Consider the following 24,518-nt stretch of genomic DNA (forward strand, 5'->3'; position numbering starts at 1 on the left):
GCCATGTACAGGGACGCTGCTAGTAAGATAAGGGTTGGCAACGAGTACACTGAAGAATCCAAGGTAGAGGTTGGGGTCCACCAGGGTTCAGTCCTCAGCCCCCTCCTATGTATCATAGTCCTCCAGGCAATAACAGAGGAATTCCAGACAGGATGCCCCTGGGATCTCCTCTATGCTGATGACCTTGCACTAATCACTGAGTCGCTATCAGAACTAGAGGAACAGTTTCAAGTGTGGAAGCAAGGATTAGAATCGAAGGGCCTTAGAATCAACCTAGCTAAAACCAAAGTCCTAATAAGTAGGAAGGCAGGCAAACCAAAAATCCCTTCAGGTAGATGGCCCTGCTCGATCTGTAGTTAAGGTGTAGGTAGAAACTCTATAAGATGTACCCAGTGTAAGCTATGGACACATAAGAGGTGCAGTAATATCAAAGGAAGGCTAACTGGGAAGATAGTTTTTGTATGTGGCAGATGCTCGGGAGCGATAAACACTGAAAATGCGCAGAGACCAACTTCCACCACATTCCAGGGAGAAAAACTAGAAGTAGTTGATAGCTTCCGTTATCTAGGTGACCAAATCAGTAGCAGAGGAGGGTGCACTGAAAGTGTAGCTGCTAGGATAAGAATAGCTTGGGCAAAGTTCAGAGAGCTCTTACCTCTGCTGGTGACAAAGGGCCTCTTGTTCAGAGTAAAAGGTAAACTGTATGATACATGTGTACGAACAGCCATGCTACATGGCAGTGAAACATGGGCCATGAGTGCTGAGGACATGCGTAAGCTCGCAAGGAATGAAGCCAGTATGATCCGATGGATGTGTAATGTCAGTGTGCATACTCAACAGAGTGCAAGTACCTTGAGAGAAAAGTTGGACCTAAGAAGCATTAGATGTGGTGTGCAAGAGAGACAACTGCGCTGGTATGGTCATGTGGTGAGAATGGATGAGGATAGTTGTGTGAAAAAGTGCCACACCCTAGCCGTTGAGGGAACCTGTGGAAGAGGCAGACCCAGGAAGACCTGGGATGAAGTGGTAAAGCACGACCTTCGAACAGTAGGCCTCACCAAGGAAATGACTAGCAACCGAGACCTTTAGAAATATGCTGTGCTCGGGAAGACCCGGCAAGCCAGATGAAACCATAACTCGTGGCCTATGGCAGGAGCATAACCAGCCCACTTATGCGTAGCTTTTCCTTCTTTGGTCACTAAACTTTGCTTGCAAAGACCTGTTGAGGCAAGTGAAATCAAATCAAATCAAAATCAAAATCACTTCGATGACTGGCATCCGTGGTAGTGGGGTGCAAAGAGCACCATACGAGTGTGATCGTTGACAGAGCGGCTTTTCGAGTATGATCGTTACCAGTGTCGCCTTACTGGCACTTATGCCTGTGCTAGTAGGGTGCCAAGAATACCATCTGAGTGTGATCGTTGCCAGAGCAGCCAACTGGCTTCCGTACCCGTGGCACGTAAAAGGACACCATTTGAGTGTGATCGTTACCAACGTCGCTTCACTGGCACTTGTGCCGGTGGGCATGTGTAAAAAGATTCGAGCGAGGTCATTGCCAGTACCGCCTGACTGGCCCCCGTGCAGGTGGCACGTAAAAAGCACCCACTACACTCCAGCTGTAGAAATTCTGCCAGATCAAGACTGGAGCCTGGTGCAGCCATCTGGTTGCCAGCCCTCAGTCAAAACAGTCCAACCCATGCTAGCATGGAAAACGGATGTTAAATGATGATGATGAGATATATATATATATATATATATATATATATGAATATATACACACCACAATAATCTTTCGTATTTATATGATAATGCTAAGCCTAAAACGTTGCGTAATTACACCATTCACTGGTTGCAAAAGTCTTCAAATTTAGAAGCTAAATACTACAAAAACTTCAACAGTAACACATATTGTGTGTGTGTGTGTGTGTAAATATCTATCACCATCAGCATCATTTAACACTCATCTTCTATGCTAGCATGGGTTGGATGGTTTGACAAGAGCTGGCAAGTGAGCGAGCTGCTCTAGGCTCTGCTGTCTGCTTTTGGCATGGTTTCTATGGTATATATATTTATACACACACACACTACCACCACCATCATCATCATCATCATTACTTTAACATCCACTTTTCTATGCTTGTATGGATCAGATGCAATTTGTCGAGGTGGATTTCTTACAGCTAGATGCCCCCCTCCTATCGTCAACCCTTGCCTGTTTCCAAATAAAGTAATATTTCTCCATGGCCAGATGTGTTTTCGTAGAAGATTGGAAATGAAGTCCACCACTTGTATGACACTGACACTCATTTAAAACTATCATGTGAAGCCAGGGCAAGCGAACAGCAACACACACACACACACACACATTCTTTTTTTAGGCATGGTGAATCCCAAAGCAAATAAAACTATAAATAACAGCTTGTAAATACTGGATTAAAAACCATTTGGAAAGAAAAAGTTTAGAAATTATATGATGTTATTTACAGCCTATTTGCTTCAAGATCCACTGTTCCTTAAAAGGAATTACTTCAAACTTTCTAAATTTTTGACATCAACAAAACATGTGTAAATGTGTGTTTACCTGTATACACAACAGATTCCTTTCAGTTTCCATGTACCAAATCTACTTACAAAGCTCTGGTCAGTGCAAGGCTATAGTAGAAGATACTTAGTGCCACACAGAGCAACTGAACCCAGAATCCTTTGGTTGGAAGCAAATTCCTTACCACACAGCTACACCTATAAGGTAGGGAGGAAGAGGGGAAGGAAGAAAAGACAGGTAGATGGATGGACATAAAATGTATATCCATGCATAGATATCCTTTTATTACCTACTTCCCTGTCACCCTCTATCATTCTACTATTGCTGTGACCCTAACAGCTTGACATCCTCTCATCTCTCACTTTTTTGACACTTTTAGCTATTCAAGATAAATAGGTAGATAAATATATATATATTCAAAATGTGACCGCGTGTGTACTGTTGGCGATTTTTTTCCCTCTGTCTTCCCTTCTATGTTTCTGACGAAGAGCTCCGCTCGAAATGTTAAACCCTCCTTCTTCCCTTCCTTCCTGAGCGTCCAATAATACTATATTTGTTCCACGTCCTCGCATTGTTGTGTTTTCTCTTTGTGTTTTCATGTTTGGATTAACTTTATATATATATATATATATACACATTATGTATACATATATACATGTGTGTGTATGGAAGTAGGATAATAAATGAAAAGGAAAGCTTCTAACAAAGCAGAGATGAGTTGAAAAACCTTTATATATTTTAGGAGAAAATATACATATATATATATATATATGCCAGGCTTCTTTCACTTTCTGTCTACCGAATCCACTCACAAGGTTTTAGTCAACCTAAGGCTATAATAGAAGATGCTTGTCCAAGGTACCACACAGTGGGACTGAACCTGAAAATATGTGATTGGGGGGGGACTTCTCACTGCACAGTCATGTCTGAGCATATACACACACACAAACACATGCATATGTATGATTGATTGATTGATTCTAGTTTCAGCTCATGAGCTGTGGCCATGCTGGGGCACATGTATAATATATCACAATTATAAGTAAACATCACATGCTGATGGACATAATATGGATGATGTTTACTGTCAGATACTATTTCATAAAACACAGGTTCTAATTTTGGATTTTTCTTATTGAATCAAAGTTTTTTTAAATTAAGAAAAAATTTAACAGCTTCCAGTTTACCTGCAGTTGGGTGGTGGATCCAGAGTTATCTCAGCCAATTCTTTCTGAATGCTATAAAGAAAATAGGTTCAGATTTCAGGACAGACTTAGCAACAGTAGTAACTTAGAAATAGAAGGAATTAGAAAGAAATTAAGAAAAATTTTAAAGAATTTTGGTCTTTTGTTTTCAATAGGGAACAATCTTACACTAGTTGACACATTAGAATTGAATATTAGTCTTTTATATCTATTTCACAAACAAGAATTACATCAATACACTTTCCAATCACCCTAAAACTATAATTAGTTTTATTATTAAAGGTATTTTAACTAGAATATCTAAATTGTTGGCTTGTATGGAAATTTTTAGAGTGTGCAATTTACTATGTCAAGGTACTAAGTAAACCTGAATATATAAAGAAAAAATAAGATATATCTTGACAATGATAACTTACTAAAACCAATGTACATGATTACAATTAAATGTATGAAACCAGAAACAAAATAAAGAATTAAGCTAACGACTACACTACTATAAACATACAACTAAAAATCAATGGCCCCTCCCCTCTCAAAGGATTTTTGTCTTGCAAGTTACTTGGTGAGCCTGCCAGTGCTGATGCCACATAAAAAGCATCCAGTCCACACTGTAAAGTGGTTGGCATTTGGAAGATTATCCAGCTGTAAAAACCTTGCCATAACTGACCTTGCCTGTGCTTATGCTACATAAAAAGCACTGTCCACTCTACTGGATCATTGATGTTAGGAAGGGCATCCAGCAGCAAAAACCATGCCAAAACAGACACAGAAATCTGGTGCAGGCTCCTGTCAAACCATCCAATCCATACCAGCATGAAAGGCGGACATTAAACAATGATGATGATGAAGTCTAATAATTCTAAGAATGTTGTAAAAAGTAAAGATTTACATAGCCTACATACCTCTAATATGAATAAACCTTCTAATAAGAAATCATCTCATGAGAATTCCCAATTGGATTGAGTGGAGAAACATCCTGACAAATACCATAACTATACCAACACTAACATCAACAGCACTTTGAATACCCAACCTAAAAATGGTAATACCATAACTATACCAACACTAACATCAACAGCACTTTGAATACCCAACCTAAAAATGGTAATAATAAACTATATATGAAAGATATTGTGGTATGATCTTCCTTATGCAGCAAATTTAATTTCTCAAAAACCAAAAATATTTTTCAGAGCTTTAGAATATAATTTCACCCATTCTTGTTAATATAGAATATTTTCAATAAACATACCATCAACCTTTCCTATTCCACTAACTTAGACAATATTGTTGCTATTAGCCATAGTATATTGAAAAATTTGTTCCTTACTACAAATAATAATGTAGATACCTACAACTGGGTTACTACTTCTTTATTTAAACCTTGTTCTAATAGGCATCAATTGAATAAATATAGTAACAAGAATAAGTTGGAACATCAAGTTATCTTATCACACATGAATTCCTCTATTGATAACAAAAATAAAGGTAATGTACTGGATGGAGGTAGTGAGGTCAACTATAAATTTACCTATCACACCCTGTATATGGATTGTTTATAGTGGGGTAAAATTTTACATTTTAACAAAAAGTCAAAATTTGGAGAAAGAGTGCTTTCATCCTCTTCAGGGATTCATCATGAATTATGGGCTCACATTGATTGATTTTGCATATATATATATATATATATATACACACACATATATATATACACACACATATATACACATAATTATAATTAGGGTTCAGCTAACTGCTTCACCACATACCAAATTTAGAAATAGGAGTTAAAATTCCTTTTCTGCTACTATAAGAACCTCTATGACAGTAAAGATACTTTTTTATGAAGGCAAAGAGAAAAACAATGAATCAACATGACCAGGATTAATTATATATGCGTTTCGAGATTAAAGCGATTTAAATTTTACTTACTTCTCTCTTCAGTATAATATTTCCAGTTTTTTATAAAATTTGAAAGTGCTAGGGCTGAATATGCACACAATCGAGTGTCATCACGCAACAGATATCCAACCAACACTTCCAAAATTTACAGACCCGAATGTGAATACACTATTCAAACTCTTTACCCACATGTATGCTACGAGCAATACCACAGAAAACTGCAGTATTCTACCATGGAGTAAATTATAATTCTAAATTAATAATAGAAGGGTAAAATTTATTAATCAAATTAATTAATTAATCAATTAATTAATAATTAGAGTTTAGCTAATTGCTTCACCACATACCGAATTTAGAAATAGGAGTTAAAATTCCTTTTCTGCTACTATAAGAATCTCTCTCTCTCTCTATATATATATATATATACCCACACATATATATTAATTACTTGATTAATTAATTAATTAATTTAATTAATAAACTTTACCCTTCTATTAACGTCCATTTTCTATGCTATGAGACATTTAGAAATTCAATATTTCTAATTACGGTGACCAGTGAATAGATTTCACTGTAAATATATATATTTGCAGAGGCTTCGCAGGTATCACCGCTAGCGGGACTCACTACTCTGCGCTGACGACGGGCAAGACACAGAAACATGCATGTCTTCAGGTTGCTAGTCTTAGCTGGTGGGGGTGCTTGCCTCCCCCTTTGCAAATATAAGGACACAGGAAATGTGTCAAAGCCGACAGGAAGCGTCGATGCTTCCTAGGGCTATATAGCAGTGGTGTAATTCCCTTTACGGGACCGTCACGCTATGTTGACATTATACAACCACTCTATCGCTCCACCACCGCTCCTGTCTCTATGAGACATTTAGAAATTCAATATTTCTAATATATATATATACATGTACATATATATATATATATATTGGTAAAAACGGTAAGATAACAAAAGAAAGAAAGAGACCTCAATACTATATAAATAGAGGAAATTTATCTGTAAAATAATACGTTACAATTATTCGGTAGCCAAGATAAAACTCTGTATTTTGGATGCCGAGGTAGAAATCCACAACACCGTCTCTTTGGTTATCTGGCCATCTGAAAAACCAGATGGCCAGATAACCGAAGAGATGGTGTTGTGGATTTCCACCTCAGCATCCGAAACTCAGAGTTTTATCTTAGCTATTGAATAATTGTCACATATTATTTTACAGATATATATATGTGTGTGTGTGTGTGTGTGTGTGTGTGCAGGTGGCACATAAACAGTATCATTTCAGCATGGCTGTTGCCAGTACCACCAGACTGGCCCTCGTGGCACGTAAAAGCACCCACTACACTCTTGGAGTGGTTGGCGTTAGGAAGGGCATCTAGCTCTAGAAACTCAGTCAAATCGTCCAACCCATGTTAGCATAGAAAGCGGATGTTAAACGATGATGATGATGATGATATATATATACACATATATATACATACATATATATATATATAAACATATATACACACACACATATATATATACACATATATATATATACGCGGAAAACGGACGTTAAACGATGATGATGATGATGATATACATATATATATATACATATATATATACATATATATATATACATATATATATATGCATATATATATATACATATATATATATGCATATATATATACATATATATATATATGCATATATATATACATATATATATATACACACACATACATATATATACACACACACATATATATACACACACACACATATATATACACACACACATATATATACACACATATATACACACACACACATATATACACACACACACATATACACACACACACACATACACACACACACACACACACACACACACCACACATATATATATATATATTATATATATATATATATATATATATATATTATATATATACATATATATATATATACATACATAACTTAGAAAGGTCTTGGCCAGTGTTGGCCCAGGCCATGTCTAACTTAATAGCATCACCTGGCGAAGTCTTTCAATTCAGGATTTGGGCACCAAGGCCCATTTGAGCAGAAAGTTATTGTTTGCAGAGACATATCCGGGTGTGGGTGGTCTGTCCAGGACTGTTTGAAGGAATTTGTCCAAAGACTTCTTAAATTTCGTGTGGTCAGTTTCTGTTTTGATGTTGCCTGGTGTAATGTTGAAGAGGGCGGGTCCAACTGAGGTGAAATAATTTTGCCGTGTTGTTATGAGATGCAATACTCCCTTCCTTCTGGTGAAATTCTCATGGCATCTAACAACATCAGAGACTTGGGAGTAACTGTGGACAACAACATAAGTTGGGCTACACATATAAGCTGCAAAGTTGACATGGCCCGCAGAATTTGTTCCTGGATTCTATTGGAATAAGCTTTCTCATTTGTGCCAATAATCTTATCAGTTGTCATTTTTAAGTGTCAAAACGCTAGCTTCTTCATTCAGCATTGAGACAACATAAAGTAGTATCGTAATAATGGTGAAAAGTAAAGAACTCACAAATTCAATGAAAAACTTAATTATTGAACAGTGGAAAGCAGGTAAAAGTTACAGGAAAATTTCAGAGACCCTTTGTATTCCATTTTCTACCATATCTTCATTTATTCAAGGATATAAAAAAATCAGGAACTGTTAGAAACAGAATAAGATCCGGTGCACCACGCAAGATTTCCCCAAGATCTTTAAGAAAAATGAGCAAAGAATCGGAAAAAACATAATGATCACCAGAAAGGAGTTGCAAGAAGATTTGTTAGCTTCATGGACTAATGTTACACTACGAACAATCAGCAATGAACTTCATAGGAATGAACTGAAATCACACTCTCCTAGAAAAACTCTGCTGTTGACTAAAAGGCATAGAGATGCCCGTTTAAAATTTGTTTATGAACATAAAGATAAATCTGATACATTCTGGGAAAATGTTCTATGGACAGACAAGTAGAAAATTGAATTGTTTGGAAGAAATTCGCGTAGCCATGTTCGGAGGAAAGATGGTACCGCCTATTTGCCGAAAAACACAATTCCTACCGTAAAGTTTGGGTGGCAACATCATGGTGTGGGGGTGTTTCTCTGCAAATGGTACTGGTAATTTACATGTGATAGATGGTAGAATGAATGCAGAGATGTACCAAAATATTTTGAACAATGATTTATGGGACTCTGTAGAAAAGCTCCAGCTTTGTGAAGGGTGGGTTTTACAACAGGATAACGATCCTAAGCACACGACGAAGTCTACCAAAAAATGGATTGTCGATCACAATATAAAATTATTAGAATGGCCAAGCCTGTTACCTGACTTGAACCCCATTGAAAATTTGTGGCATTATTTGAAATTTAAAATTCATTCAAGAGCCCCAACGTGCATTGCAGATTTGAAGAAAATTTGTCAAGAAGAATGGGAAAAAATTCCTAAAGAAACATGCGAGTCATTGATTAAGAACTACAAGAAGAGATTGGTTGAAGAGGAACTGAATAATGGTTATGCTACGAAGTATTAAATCAGAATTATCAGTTATTTATGTTGTGTACGAATACTTTTTCACCCCTAAATATTTATAATTGAGTATAAATTCCTTAGTTACTATAATTTATTAGTTTCTTTTGCATATTCTTAGTTTATGCATGTGTATGCAAATATAGTATTGGTATATCCCATTTATGTTCATTAGAAATTAAATAAAGAATTTTGACATGCACGAATATTTATTTCCCCCCACTGTATATATATATATATACATATATACCGGAGTAAACACATAAATGTGAAACAAGGTGGAAAAAAGAGTACTCAAATACCAGGGGTAGAGTAATATGCTTTATTTAACAAAACTGTCCGACGAACGGGAACGTGAAACTCTGAGTAACAGGTTTTGTTGAATTTCTGCTGCTTTTGGCGTTAGGAAGGGCATCCAGCTGTAGAAACATTGCCAGATAAGACTGGAGCCTGGTGCAGCCTTCTGGCTTCCCAGATCCCCGGTCGAACCGTCCAACCCATGCTAGCATGGAGAACAGACGTTAAACGATGATGATGATGATGATGATATACATATATATACATATTATTATAATAATTAGGGAAGATCAATTCCAGTGCCACAGAAATGAGACATTCAAATTAAAAATATTAAATTGAATTGCTCTCAATGATTAATTCTTATATATCAAAATAGTGTTAGAGATAGAAACACCTACAACTTCATCAACTCCGAAAAGTATTAACTCAACCAAGCCATAAATTATTGAATATTATACTTACTATTTCTATTCATAATCCAAAGATTTTCCCTATTACGGACTACACATGTTTCATGAGGGTACGTATGGTATTGTTAAGACACAAAGTCTCATTCAAAAACTCATTATGTTTACACACTCCCAATCATTAGGTCTACTTTCCCCACATTTATAAATATATACCCCTTATATATCACTATGCTTGTCAAAATTTATTCCAAGTATATAAGTATAAATAAGTAAACACATAAATTCATGAACCTTATAAATTTAAGGAATAAAAACAGATATGAAATCCGGCTAAAAAATTCAAATGAAAAACATGTGAATAAATCCATATAAAAATTACGAATAAAAAATACAAATAAAAATACGAAAAAATTAATAAGGTACTATAATAAAAATAAAAATAGAATGTAAAAAGTAAAAATTATGAACAAATCTGCCCAATGTCAGATGGCCCGAAGGCCTTTCTCTCCCAGGAATGATACGATATGAACAAGGACAGGTGATGTCCCTTCTGAACCTCATCAACACTTTGTACATGGAGCAAACAGTACACCAACTAACCAGGGCAGGAAACATACTGGATCTCTGCTTCACAAATAATATAGATCTCATCCATAATGTGAAAGTGACACCGACGCTACCTCGGATCACAACATGGTAGAGCTGACCATGTACGGGCCAAAGGAAAGCATGGACTGCAGCCTACAAGAAACTCTCAGAAGCTTTCCAGCTTGAACTTCCATAAGGCAAACTGGAAACAAATTGAGAAAGAGATCCTCAAACAAAACTGGCCTTATCTCTCTGACCTCACACATCAGCAAGGTCAAGGAAAGTATAGTCAGAAGAAAACTAATCGCCTTCCTTGAAGAAAGTGACTTGCTGCCTGACACCCAACGTGGTTTCCAACCAGGAAGAAGCTGCCTAACTCAGCTCTTACAACACAATGACTGAGTGCTGAAACAACTGCTCAACCACTCAAATGTGGAAGTGATTTATCTTGACTTTGCAACAGCCCTTGATAAAGTCAATCATGGAATGATATGTCACAAACTGAATGATCTTGGCATAGTTGGAAAATTGGGAGAATGGCTTCATGACTTTCTGAAGGATAGAAGTCAGGTGGTAGTAGCCAAAGGGGCCACCTCCAATGACATGCAAATAGTGAGCAGTGTTCAGCAAGGCACTGTTTTGGGACCACTACTGTTCATAATGGCCTTCTCAGACATGCCCTCAGCCACACAGAGAGCCACGATCACAAGTTATGCAGATGATACAAAAGTTTCACAGGTAATACAGAACCCTGAAGACACTATGCACCTGCAACGTGAACTGGACGAAATATACAAGCGGGCTGAAAAGTTTCAAGCTTTCTATCAGCATGCAAAACTAAATGCAATACCCAATAAATGCACTGGACTTGGAGGGATTGCAATCCCAGAGGCACAATCAGTGCGAGACCTGGGCATTTACATGAGTAATGATGCAACCTTTCATGTGCATGTTGCTAAATTGGCAATGAAATGTAGGCGGCTGACCAGATGGATTTTTAGAACCTTTCGAACAAGAGACCAGAAAACCGTGATGGTCCTCTGGAGGACACTTGTCCTAAGCCACTTTGACTATTGCTCTCAGCTATAGTCACCAACCAGTGTCAAATTAATCTCAGAACTTGAGGCAATCCAACAAAGCTACACGAAGAAGATAGACTCTATGTAGCATATAAGCTATTGGGAAAGACTCAAGAGATTAAGACTCTATTCCTTAGAGCGTATGAAAGGTTGCTGAATAAAGAAAATGAATGGAAGAAAGAGAGTCTGCCGAATGTTGACCCATTGGCGGGACCAGCTATCCGAGTTGACAGTACCTTGGTAGATAACGCAATTAAGAGTATGAAGACAGGGAAAGCCCCCGGCCCATCAGGAATCACTGCAGAGATGCTCAAAATATCTGGCAGTGATGGCTAAAGCCTAGTCACCCGTATAGTTAACCAGGTGATACACGAAGTTATCACTGGTGTAGCAGCACTATAGTCAACTGCTACAAAGGTAAAGGTGACGCTTTAGATACAAATAATTACAGAGGTATCAAGGCCACGGAGAGGGTCATAGCCCAACTAATTAAGGAGAGAGTCAGTTTAGATGAGATGCAGTTTGGGTTCATGCAAGGGAAAAGCACCACTGATGCTATATTTCTGGTAAGACAGCTGCAGTAGAAATACCTAGCCAAAGATAAACCTCTGTACATGGGTTTTGTTGACATGGAGAAAGCCTTTGACAAGATCCTTCGATCCCTTATCTGGTGGTCAATGAGAAAACTAGGGATAGACGAATGGTTAGTGATGGCTGTGCAAGTCATGTAGAGGGACGCTGTCAGTAAGGTGAGGGTTGGCAATGAGTACAGTGAAGAATTCCGGGTAGAGGTAGGGGCCCTCCAAGGTTCAGTCCTTAGCCTCCTCCTATTTGTCATAGTCCTCCAAGCAATAACAGAGGAATTCCAGACAGGATGCCCCTGGGAGCTCCTCTATGCTGATGACCTTGCTCTAATTGCTGAGTCACTATCAGAACTAGAGAAGTTTCAGGTGTGGAAACAAAGATTAGAATCGAAGGGCCTTAGATTCAACCTAGCTAAAACCAAAGTCCTAATAAGTAGGAAGGCAGGCAAACCACAAATCCCTTCAGGTAGATGGCTCTGATCGATCTGTAGAAAAGGCGTAGGTAGGAAATATATAAGATGTACTCAGTGTAAGCTATGGACACATAAGAGGTGCAGCAATATCAAAGGAAGGCTAACTGGGAAGATATTTTTTGTATGTGGCAGATGCTCAGGAGCAATAAACACTGAAAATGTGCAGAGAACAACTTCTGCTACATTCCAGGTAGAAAAACTAGATGTAGTTGTTGTTAGCTTCCGTTACCTAGGTGACCAAGTCAGTAATGAGGGAGGGTGCACTGAAAGTGTAGCTGCTAGGATAAGAATAGCCTGGGCTAAGTTCAGAGAGCTCTTACCTCTGCTGGTGACAAAGGGCCTCTTGCTCAGAGTAAAAGGTAGACTGTATGACGCATGTGTATGAACAGCCATGTAACATGGCAGTGAAACATGGGCCATGACTGCTGAGGACATGCGTAAGCTCACAAGGAATGAAGCCAGTATGATCCAATGAATGTGTAATGTCAGTGTGCATACTCGACAGAGTGTAAGTACCTTGAAAGAAAAGTTGGACCTAAGAAACATCAGATGTGGTGTGCAAGAGAGACAACTGCACTAATATGGTCATGTGGCAAGACCATTCTATGAGGATAGCTGTGTGAAAAAGTGCCACACTCAAGAGGTTGAAGGAACCTGTGGAAGAGGTAGACCCAGAAAGACCTGGGATGAAGTGGTGAAGCACGACCTTCGAACATTAGGCCTCACCGAGGCAATGACTAGTGACCAAATCTTTTGGAAATATGCTGTGCTTGAGAAGACCCGATAAGCCAAATGAGACCATAACCTCATGGCCTGTGCCAGGGGTGTAACCAGCCCACTTATGCATACCTTTTCCTTCATTGGATATTAAACTCTGCTTGCGAAGATCTGTTGAGGCAAGTGAAATCGAAATCAAATTCGATGACTGGTATCCATGCTAGTGGAGCACTAAGAGTACTATCTGAGCATGATCATTGCCAGAGCGGCTAACTGGCTTCTGTGCCGGTGACACGTAAAAAGCTCCATTTGAGCGTGATCGTTGCCAGCATTGCCTTACTGGCACATGTGCCTGTGGCACATGAAAAAACATTTGAGCGAGGTCGTTGCCAGTGCTGCTGGACTGGCTCCTGTGCAGGTGGCATGTAAAAAGCACCATGAATGTGGACGTTGCCAGTACTGCCTGACTGGCCCTTGTGCCAGTGGCATGGAAAAGCACTCACTACACTTTCGAAGTTGTTGGCGTAAGGAAAGGCATCCAGCTGTAGAAACTCTGCCAGATAAAGATTGGAGCCTAGTGCAGCCATCTGGTTCGCCAGTCCCCAGTCAAATCATCCAACCAATGCTAGCATGGAAAGTGGACGTTAAACGATGATGATGATGATATATATATATATATGCATGTATATGCATATTAATGTATATTCTTTCATTCTTTTATTTGTTTCAGTCATTTGACTATGGCTATGCTGGAGCACCAGCTTTAGTCAAACAAATCAACCCCAGCACTTATTCTTCATAATCCTAGTACTTATACTATCAGTCTCTTATGCCGAACCACTAAGTTGTGGGGGCATAACCACACCAACATTGGTTGTCAAGCAAGGGTGAGGAGACACAAAACAGGCACAAACATAAATATATATATATATATATATATATATGACGGGCTTCTTTCAGTTTCCGTCTACCAAACATAGGTGGCCCTGCTTGATCTGTAGAAAAGGTGTAGGTAGAAACTCCATAAGATGTACCCAGTGTAAGCTATGGACACATAAGAGGTGCGGCAACATCAAAGGAAAATTAACCAAGAAGATAGCTTTCGTGAGTGGCAGATGCACAGGGGCAATAGACAACATTGATACTCAGAAAACAGATTCTATTACACTCCTGGGGGAGAAACTAGAAGTAGTTGATAGTTTCCGCTACCTAGGTGACCAAGTTAGTAGTGGGAGTGGATGCTCAGAGTGTTACCACTAGAATAAGAATAGCCTGGGTAAAGTTTAGAAAGCTCCTACCCCTACTGGTGACAAAGGATCTTTCAATCAGAGTGAAAGGCAGATTGTACGACGCATGTGTGTGAACTGCCATGCTTCACGGTAGAGAAACATGGACTGTGACTGCAGAGGACATGCGTAGGCTTGAAAGAAATGAAGCTAGCATGATCCGCTGGATGTATAATGTCAGTGTGCATACACGACAAAGTGTAAGTTCCCTGAGAAAAATGCTGGACATAAGAAGCATTGGATGTGGCGTGCAAGAGAGACGTCTGCGCTGGTATGGTCATGTACTACGGATGGATGAGGAAAGATGTGTGAAGAAGTGTCACTCCGAAACAGTTGAAGGAATCCAGGGTAGAGGTAGACCCAGGAAGACATGGGATGAGGTGGTCAAGCATGACCTTCAAATGCTGTGTCTCACAAAGGCAATGAAGAAAGACAGAGACCTCTGGAGATATGCTGTGACTGTGAAGACCCAACAAATAACGTGAGTTCATGGCTGTTTCCTGCACCAGCTTCACATAGAAGCCTCAGCCCTTCCAAAGTGCCTTGGATCGCAGGACGGCCTGCTGTACTTACATTGGATTGTATGGCGACCTGCTGTGCTTGTTGATACCTATTGAGTCAAGTACATCACCATCAACATCAAAAAATCAAATGGAAACTGCAGCTGTGATACTTGTGCCGGAGGCACGTAAAATGCACCATCCATACGTGGCCAATGCCAGCATCACCTTGACTGGCTTCTGTGCCGGTTGCATGTAAAAAGCACACTAGTTGTGACCGTTGCCAGCCTACCCTGGCACCTGTGCCGGTGGCATGTAAAAAGCACCATCCGTACGTGGTCGATGCCAGCACTGCCTTGACTGGCCCCAACAACTTAGTAGTTTGGCATAAGAGACTGATAGTATAAGTACTAGGATTATGAAGAATAAGTGCTGAGGTTGATTTGTTTGACTAAAGGTGGTGCTCCAGCATGGCCATAGTCAAATGACTGAAACAAATAAAAGAATGAAAGAATATACATTAATATGCATATACATACATATATATATATATATATATATACATACACACACACACACACACATATTACCAGGGCTAGCACTTATCTAGTGTACCTAGTCATTTAGATCACCTGTGGACTAAATCCCCATATTTTGTACATATACACACACACACACACACACATATATATATATATAGACGATTGCGCTGGTATGGTCATGTGGCGAGAATGAATGAAGATAGGTGTGTGAGAAAGTGCCAATCCCTAGCAGTTGAGGGAACCCCTGGAAGAGGTAAACCCAGGAAAACATGGGACGAGGTGGTGAAGCACGACCTTCGAACTTTAGGCCTCACTGAGGAAATGACCAGCGACCGAGACCTTTGGAAATATGCTGTATGTGAGAAGACCAGGCAGGACAAGTGAGCCCAGCCCACTTATGCATGCCTTTCCTCCTTGGACACAAAGACCTGTTGAGGCAAGCGAAGTCGATATCGAACCTCATCCGACGACAGGCACCCATGCCAACCCCCTTGCTTGCGAAGACATGTTGGGGCAAGTGAAATCGAAATCGAACCAATCCTATGACTGGCACCCGGCAGATGCCAGGACCCCTGGACTGGTGGTACGTAAAAAGCACTATCCGAATCGTGGCCGATGCCAGCGCTGCCTCGACTGGCTTCCGTGCCGGTGGCACGTAAATTGCACCAATCCGACCGTGGCCGTTGCCAGCCTCGCCTGGCACTTGTGCCTGTGGCATGTAAAAAGCACCCACTACACTCACGGAGTGGTTGGCGTTAGGAAGGGCATCCAGCTGTAGAAACATTGCCAGATAAGACTGGAGCCTGGTGCAGCCTTCTGGCTTCCCAGATCCCCGGTCGAACCGTCCAACCCATGCTAGCATGGAGAACAGACGTTAAACGATGATGATGATGATGATGATGTGTTTGTATTTGTTTGTGTGATTCTTTCCACACACCACCACTTGTAAAACTGATGTCTGTTTGTTTATGTCCCTGCAACTTAGTTCAGTATCCGAGATTTATAAGAAAAGCACTAAGGTCAATTCGTTCAACTGAAATAGTTCAAGATAGTGACCTCGCATGGCTGCAATCCAATGACTGAAACAGGTTGAAAAGGCGTGTGTGTATGTGTGTGTGTGATTGCAAGTGTGCATATGCATGCATGTGCTTGTGTGTGCACACACACACACATGCAAAATGCATACAAAGAATCTAGAATTCAGTACATAATATATGATTTTTGAAGCCATACTCAAAGATGAGGTAGCTGTTAATTTTTAAAATGATATTGTAGGGTTGGTATGAGAGACCAGATCTGGCCAGTTTGAACATAGAACAGGCCGAATACTTTTGGCCGGATATGGCCGGTTTAAATACTAAAGGGTTAAAATAACTGAAAGAAACACAGAGCATCTCAAAATAAATTCAGTAACGAAAGGGTTAAAGAGAGAAAAGAAAATGGGATGGCACTATTGAAGAATCAAGGGAAGAGTGGATATAAGGCATAAATCAGACAGGTACCATCAAAGATTATGGGTTTAAAGGTAAGAAAAGTATAGGTAGAGCATCGTCAAAGAATCATCAATCACTTAAAGTAGTAACCATTAGCAGGTACAATTAAACACTGGCAAAGAAGTGGAAAACAGGCTAAAAGAAATTCAAAACTACAGTTATTTTCCCAGCAGATAAGACTTGAAACCTTGAAAGAAGGTAAGTTACAGGGAGAACAATGTGTACAGCTCTGTATCTAGCCCAGACCATCAGAGAGTTAATACTAAAACCTCATGTAACTTCAAAGAATAGAGTTTTGAAGGCCCCTTTACCCCTTTAACATTCAGATTACTTTGTCAAATGTAATGTTTACTTATCCACATTGTTTTCAATTAATCGTGCATCACCTTGTAGCTATGAGATGTCAATGATGCGACTGTCTATTTTCAGGGTGGGAGAGAGACTGAACAGAAAACAGGTAGAATATTTGGGCCTGATTCGGCCGCTTGAACTGCTAAATGTTACATAAATAGAATGAGTATAATTATTATTGTAGGAAAATCTATGTAGTCAATACAACAGTTAATATTATCGACATTATTGTTACTATTATTATTATACATTTAACTATATTGTGATTAACATCATTATAATAGTTATTCCTAATTTCACTATCATGACAACATCTAATGTACACACACAGACACATATATAATTACACACACATATACATATATATATATGCATATTTATGCATACACACACATATATTCATGCATATATACGCATACTTACATATACACACAGGGTGTTCAGGTTAAATTTGACAATTTTTTTATGGTTCCATTTTTTTTTCAGGAACAACTAGATGTATTGCTGAATAGCCAACAGGATTGGAGAGCATAATAACTAAGGTTGTGACTGAGAAAAAGTTTGCTCACATGGAGGACTAAAAGCCATGTGTCTACAGTGAGGGTGATGTCATTCCACCCAGCACTTTTGAAAGGGCCTTAGGCTCAATTCAGACAACTATGTGAAACTGTTGTTGCCTATGGTCAAACCCAAGCTGGAGAGGGTTGCTCCAGAAGGCCATGTGTGGAAGCCAGGGCCGTTGCTAAGCCCCTGCAACCTCTGCGGTCACAGAGCGCCTCCATGGTTGAGGGGTCCCATGTCAAGATCAAAGAACATAGATGAGTCATCTATATACTTTGGTTAAGATGTTGAATGGGAATTAAACTATTTGTAATGGACCTTAATAAATTTTTAACTTGTACTTTTTAAGATGTTCTTTCGGATAACATGAAAAATTGAACTTCAGATAGAATAAAGTAAAATATAGCTACGAATAAAAGGTGCGTAGATTATGAATTTTGATTGATGGGACGAGGTTAATCACGCAACAGAGCTGGTGGCAGTAGGATTCAGATCTTTGCCATACTTCCAGGAAGAGTCAGAAGTGGTTGTCAGGGAATTTCTATGACTTCACTGACCCCAATTTCTGGCCCTTTAATTCCCCTGATTGTATTCCCATGGATTACTATATGTGAGGTGCAGTTGAGAAAGACACCAATTGTTCTGCTTACAACACCTAGGCCAAGCTGGTGGGGAGGGGCAACATCAAGGAGATGCTCAAAGGGACACAGTGAGAAATGCATGCACCAGATTCCATAGCTACCTTGAGGCTATGGTGGAAGCTGGGGCAGTTACTTTGAGTAAACTGTTATCTTCCAACCGTAATCCAAATGATATTTCTTTTGATTTTTTAAAAATGCTTTTATTTTTTGATGAGATATTGTGTTTTCTTTACTTTTCATACAAACTGTCAAATTTAGCCCAAATACCCTGTATGTGTATATAAACACACACACACACACATCATTTTAATATCCTCTTTTCCGTGCTCACATGAGTTGGAAAGAACTTATTGGGGCAGATTTTTTTTTGTAGCTGAATGTCTTTTACATTGCCAACCCATGCTTTTCCAAGTAAGATAACATTTCCTCATGATCAGACATCTTCTGAGTGGAAGATGGGAAATGAATGACACATCTTGTATTATGGTGACACTTGTTTACAATTGCCACATGATATCAAGGCAGAGACACAATCACACACACCCATACACGACAGGTTTCTTCATTCTACTAAACCCACTCACAAGGCTTTGGCTGGCCCAAGGTTATAGTGGAAGTCACCTGTCCAAGGTGCTACAGATTGGACTGAACTAGAAAGCATGTGGTTGGGAAGCACACCACACAGCCATGCCAGCACATACATGTGGCAAAATACACACACATGTATATATATATATATATGTATATATATATATATATATATGCTTTATTTAAAGCAGCAGAAAATTCAACAAAACCTGTTACACTGAGTTTCACGTTGCCGTTCATCGAACAGTTTTTGGTCCGATGAACGGCAACGTGAAACTCAGAGTAACAGGTTTTGTTGAATTTTCTGCTGCTTTAATTAAAGCATATTACTCTACCACTGGTATTTGAGTACTCTTTTTTCCACCTTGTTTCACATTTATGTGTTTACTCCGGTACATATATATATATATGTACATGTCTGTGTGTATGTATGTGTGTGTGGGTATGTGTATTTTGCATATAAAAGTGGATTTGGATTTTGTAATCACTATATGATTATTGAAATCGGAGTAGAAATTATGTCTTCCAAATATCACTGATATTGTGTATCATTATTCTTTCAAATGTGTTTTGCTCTGTTCTTTCCTTGTAGCCTATTGTGCAGTATATGCAATATTGTATATGTGGATTTTCAGTGTCTACTGTGAAGGACTATATTGAGTTTTAATTTTTCTGGTTATTTATCATGTCTGCAGAGCACATTGTAACAATGTGTGTGTGTGTGTGTGTGTGTGTAGATAGATATTGCATGATGTAAAGTGTTATTAATGCCCAGTTTCAATTTCTCAACAACCTTATATGCAAATAATGAAGCATGAGGTTGTTTTATCACTTTTACTCAGATGAAAAAGCAAAGGTGTGCACCTTGGAGGAAGGGATGGAGAGAGGGAGAATTGGAGATAGGTGGGTAGTGAACGAATAGGTAGAGAGGGAGGGAGGGAGTAAGGTAGGTGGGTAAGGTAGATAGGTAGGGTAGGTAGGTAAGGTAGGTAGGTTGCTTACCGTTTCAGGCTGGTACTCATGGCCTTCATGTTTTTAGAGGCAGGCCCTCGAGGTATGGCTGGAGAGTCGTTACTTGTACTGGCAGTACCGTCATCTAAGGTAGCACCATCACTAGTAGCGACAGCACCACCACGTACAGACGACGTTGTTGTTGGTGGTGGTGTTGTTGTCGTTGTTAGTCTTCTTCCACGACCGCCGCCGCCGCCGCCATGACCGCTGCGGCTCGGACCGCTGGTACTGGCCCCTCCTCGATCACTAGACATCTTCATCAACTTATTGTTGTTGGTAGACCGTGCACACCACAACAACACAACGGGGAGGGGGGAAAACAAAGGCACCTCCAACCTGGTAGAGAGATAACAACAAACAGTCAATTCACAAATCAAGATATCCTTTCAGAGAGACGGAAACTGCCGTCCATACATGCTGACTATTTATTTTTATGCTAAACTATTTAGTATATATTAAAAAATTACAAAAGAATATTGATAGATTTAAAATATTAATTGCTTACTAAACAGATATAAAAGTAGATATTATTCAAGTTGTCTGATAACTGTTTTATACAGAGAAGATACCTGGAATACTTAGAAGGCAGTTGTGACATCTTTTTTTTGAAGAGTATCAACGACGCAAATGTCTCCAACCGGAAATACATTTCACTTCATTTTATTTCTGTCGCTAAAGGCTTTGGGAAAGGCATGAAAGCTACAACATCCCATTTATCCCCCACATGCAACAAGGTTTAGAAATTTGTTTCTGGAGTAAACCTGAATTAAATTCTCGTTACGATTTTCGAATTTAAGGCTCCATCATATAAAAACACTAGAATTTAGAGTACACATGTAGCGATTTTCAAGACCAAAATTAAAAGATCAGTTCAGCACGATGATAAAAAGACTTGGATGGAGACGAGATGTATTTTTTTTTTTTTTTTCTTTTTATTCATCATATCAACAACAAAGAGAGCAAAAAAGCACACTTAGTGAATCACTTTATTTGACAAAAAAGAACGCAAAGTTAGAGTGGAGTGTAATAGAAATGATAACGACTGTACCTGCAAACTCTGGATAAACAAGATCCTGAAAGAGATATTTTGGTAAATTCCACACCAAAAGAGAAAAACCGATTCAAAAGCGTGCAGCTTTGCCAATTGAGAACACGGCTCTTACGTCGTCACTCTGTCCAGTTTGTTTATTTGTCGACCAATTAACCAAAAACTAACTCTATAACTGATTATCGAATAGAAACCAATAGTTATGAATTCTATAATCAATATTATCAACTGTTTCATTCATTTTCAAATGCTGGATCGATGTCTGGCATCCTTATCCACAAATCAAAGACAAACTTGCAGCGGGAGGCAAAATCAACAGCAACGATGCTCTCTAGTAGCGTAGACTTCTTGTAACGGAGTATATAAGCTTCATTGTTGGCTTTTATCAAAATACATCCGTACTTTTTTTCTCACTAATAAATTTTCTATTCTTAATAATTAGAAATATTTTATATGAATTAAAATATTTCAATTTGTGCTATTTATTTTGTTAAATTATTTTCCTTGTTTCTCCAGCCTTGTTCGCCTTCACTGCAGCATCAGTGTTTGGAAGTGTGACAGATCGAAAAGTGACCGTTTGACGAAACATCCTCCGGTTTCATAAAGATAAACGTTGAGTTAACGGGAGATCGCTTTGTTTGATTTGGCTTGCACTCACATATCGTTTATCTTAAGTAGCTGAGAATATATTCTTACAGAATTAGTTTAATGTTTTGTTAAATATAAAAGTTTGGGATCTTTTCGGTTTGAACGGCAGTTTTTTTCTAGCGGTGTCATATGAAATTACTCTCTTTTACTTGTTTCAGTCATTTGACTGCGGCCATGCTGGAGCACCGCCTTTAGTCGAGCAAATCGACCCCAGGTCTTATTCTTTGTAAGCCTAGTACTTATTCTATCGGTGTCTTTTGCCGAACCGCTAAGTTACGGGGACGTAAACACACCAGCATCGGTTGTCAAGTGATGTTGAGGGACAAACACACACACACATATATATATATACATATATACGACGGGCTTCTTTCAGTTTCCGTCTACCAAATCCACTCAAGGCTTTGGTCGGCCCGGGGCTATAGTAGAAGACACTTGCCCAAGGTACCACGCAGTGGAACTGAACCCGGAACCATGTGGTTGGTAAGCAAGCTACTTACCACACAGCCCCATAATTATGACCCTAGTATCGATCTATTGCATTTCAATCTGTTTTAGGGTTAGGGGTGGGGGGAAGGGTGTCTTTTTATCTTCACAAATGTAAATAAACCCAATCTGTTTCTTAAACGAGGGACATATTCATACGGCACAGAATGTTGTTTTACCTCAATACACGTCATTGATTGGTTGAAATTGCAGAAATTGAAGAAAAAATAACAAATATCTTACAAACAATAGAATTTTCTCAATAAAGCCAAAAGAAAAAGATGTTTTATAAACACATTCTACCAGTATACGAAGTTTAAAATTTTTTAGTTACCTAGAAATTATGTTAAAAAATGCCGTTCAAACCGAAAAGATCCTTAATACCAATTAAATAACGCCAAAAATATTTTAGGATCTTTTCACTTTGACCGGCAGATTTTTAAAATAATGTCTTTGTAACCAAACACTTTTAAACTTCGTATACTGGTAGTGTGTTACATAAAACATCTTTTTCTCTTGGCTTTCTTGAGAAAATTCTGTAGTTTGTAAGCTATTTGTTGTTTAATTTCTTGCATTTCGGCAATTTCAACTAATCAATGACGTCTATTGAGGTGAATACAATATCTGCCGAACGGTTTTGTTATCCAGCGCTGTTTACGAGTGAACCCTCAGTTTATGGCCACAGGGTATCTTTTTTCTTATAAATAACAGTGACACATTGATATGACATCGCTAGAAAATGTTGTTGACAAAATACAAAGGAAACTTGAAATTTCGAAAAAGTAGTGAAGTATATGATTATGTTCGTTTTTGTTTGTTTGTTTTTTTTCGTATTAAATTCCGATATAACCGTAATCTACACCCTTTGAAAAGTATTTGTAGAAAATTTCATTAAAAAGGTACCCATTTTTCTGAAAGTTATAAGGAAACAAAGCGACTCGAATTCTACACAATCTGAAGCGTATTTGTACAAAATTTCAGTAGAATATATTAATTTTTCTGGATTTTATGAGGAAACAAAGTCGATGGGGGCGCACTTGTGTAGATATGCTCTTTATTAAAGTATTCATTTATAACAATTTTTATACTGCTACTTTTCATTCTCACTGCGAACTTAATGTATGGATTGTTTACTTTTGAACCACTCGTGCGGGAATTTCAAAGATATTGCTTTGTTCCGGTTTACTGTAGACGCCACTTATCTCTATAATATACCGAAGAGATAAGTAAAGCACTTGCGTCCCCACTGTATTCAGAGAGAGAGAGAGAATTTCTTTATTCACCATAAGGTTGAGAAAAAGAGGGGACGATACGGGGACAGACAAAACAAACGTTGGGGTCAGGGTATCGAATGAGACGAAACGTATGAATAAACAAACAATTAAAATATATACAATAAAATGAGAATGAGTGATTAAAAAAAAATGAAGTGGAGGACGCGGTCGACCCCAAAAACCACATACTCACACTGAAGACTTTGCTTTCTCCTTTTTATATTCTCGTTTAAACAGGTTCTTTCACTCGCAACATACTTGCTATAGACTTCCATCTTTTACGAAACACATTTTGCGACAGGCATTTCTTCTTCAGCCTTATTTTCCGTTTCATGTGGAAAACGAAAAAGTCAGAGAGAGAGAGAGAGAGTATGAGTGGGAGAGAAAGAGTAAAAAGAAAAATTGTACACACCTCTCTATTGTAAGATTAAGCTTTCAATGAATAAAGTATGCCTCGGGAGTGTCATTGATTACTAAGAAATCTGTTTAATTTATTGTCGATTAAATATAATGTCTATTGACTCACACAACAATCAACAGCTATCTGTTTCTGGGCCATCGCTATCTCCATAGAGACATTCATTGCTAGTGACAGTTATCGCGGGACAGATTAAATATAGGGCGTTCAGGTTAAATTTGACAGTTTGCATTATAAGGAAACGAAAACACAATATCCTGTTCAAAGATAAAAGCATTAAAAAAAAATCGAGATAACAGTTTATTCAAAGTAGCCGCCCTTAGGTTCCACCC

General features: G+C 38.6%; 1 protein-coding gene across 3 annotated transcripts in view; it reads right to left on the bottom strand.

The window, feature by feature from the left end:
* Window positions 1-24,010, bottom strand: part of LOC115215092 (ubiquitin-conjugating enzyme E2 E1) — a 31,154-nt gene extending 7,144 nt beyond the window's left edge. Inside the window, exons 1-3 of one of the 3 annotated variants that reach the window (XM_029784257.2) lie at window positions 23,962-24,010; window positions 20,304-20,648; window positions 3,730-3,780 (exon numbers count right to left, since the gene is read on the bottom strand). In XM_029784257.2, the coding sequence (XP_029640117.1) occupies window positions 3,730-3,780; window positions 20,304-20,572 (320 nt within the window). In that variant the 5' untranslated portion in view covers window positions 20,573-20,648; window positions 23,962-24,010. Of the gene's footprint in view, window positions 1-3,729; window positions 3,781-20,303; window positions 20,649-20,881; window positions 20,952-21,360; window positions 21,855-23,961 lie in introns of those variants that run through there. The other 2 variants (XM_029784256.2, XM_036505574.1) reach the window with 2 other exon arrangements.
* Between the last annotated feature and the right edge of the window lie 508 nt (window positions 24,011-24,518).

Source organism: Octopus sinensis, linkage group LG8 (assembly GCF_006345805.1).
Source record: "Octopus sinensis linkage group LG8, ASM634580v1, whole genome shotgun sequence".
Taxonomy (NCBI): domain Eukaryota; kingdom Metazoa; phylum Mollusca; class Cephalopoda; order Octopoda; family Octopodidae; genus Octopus; species Octopus sinensis.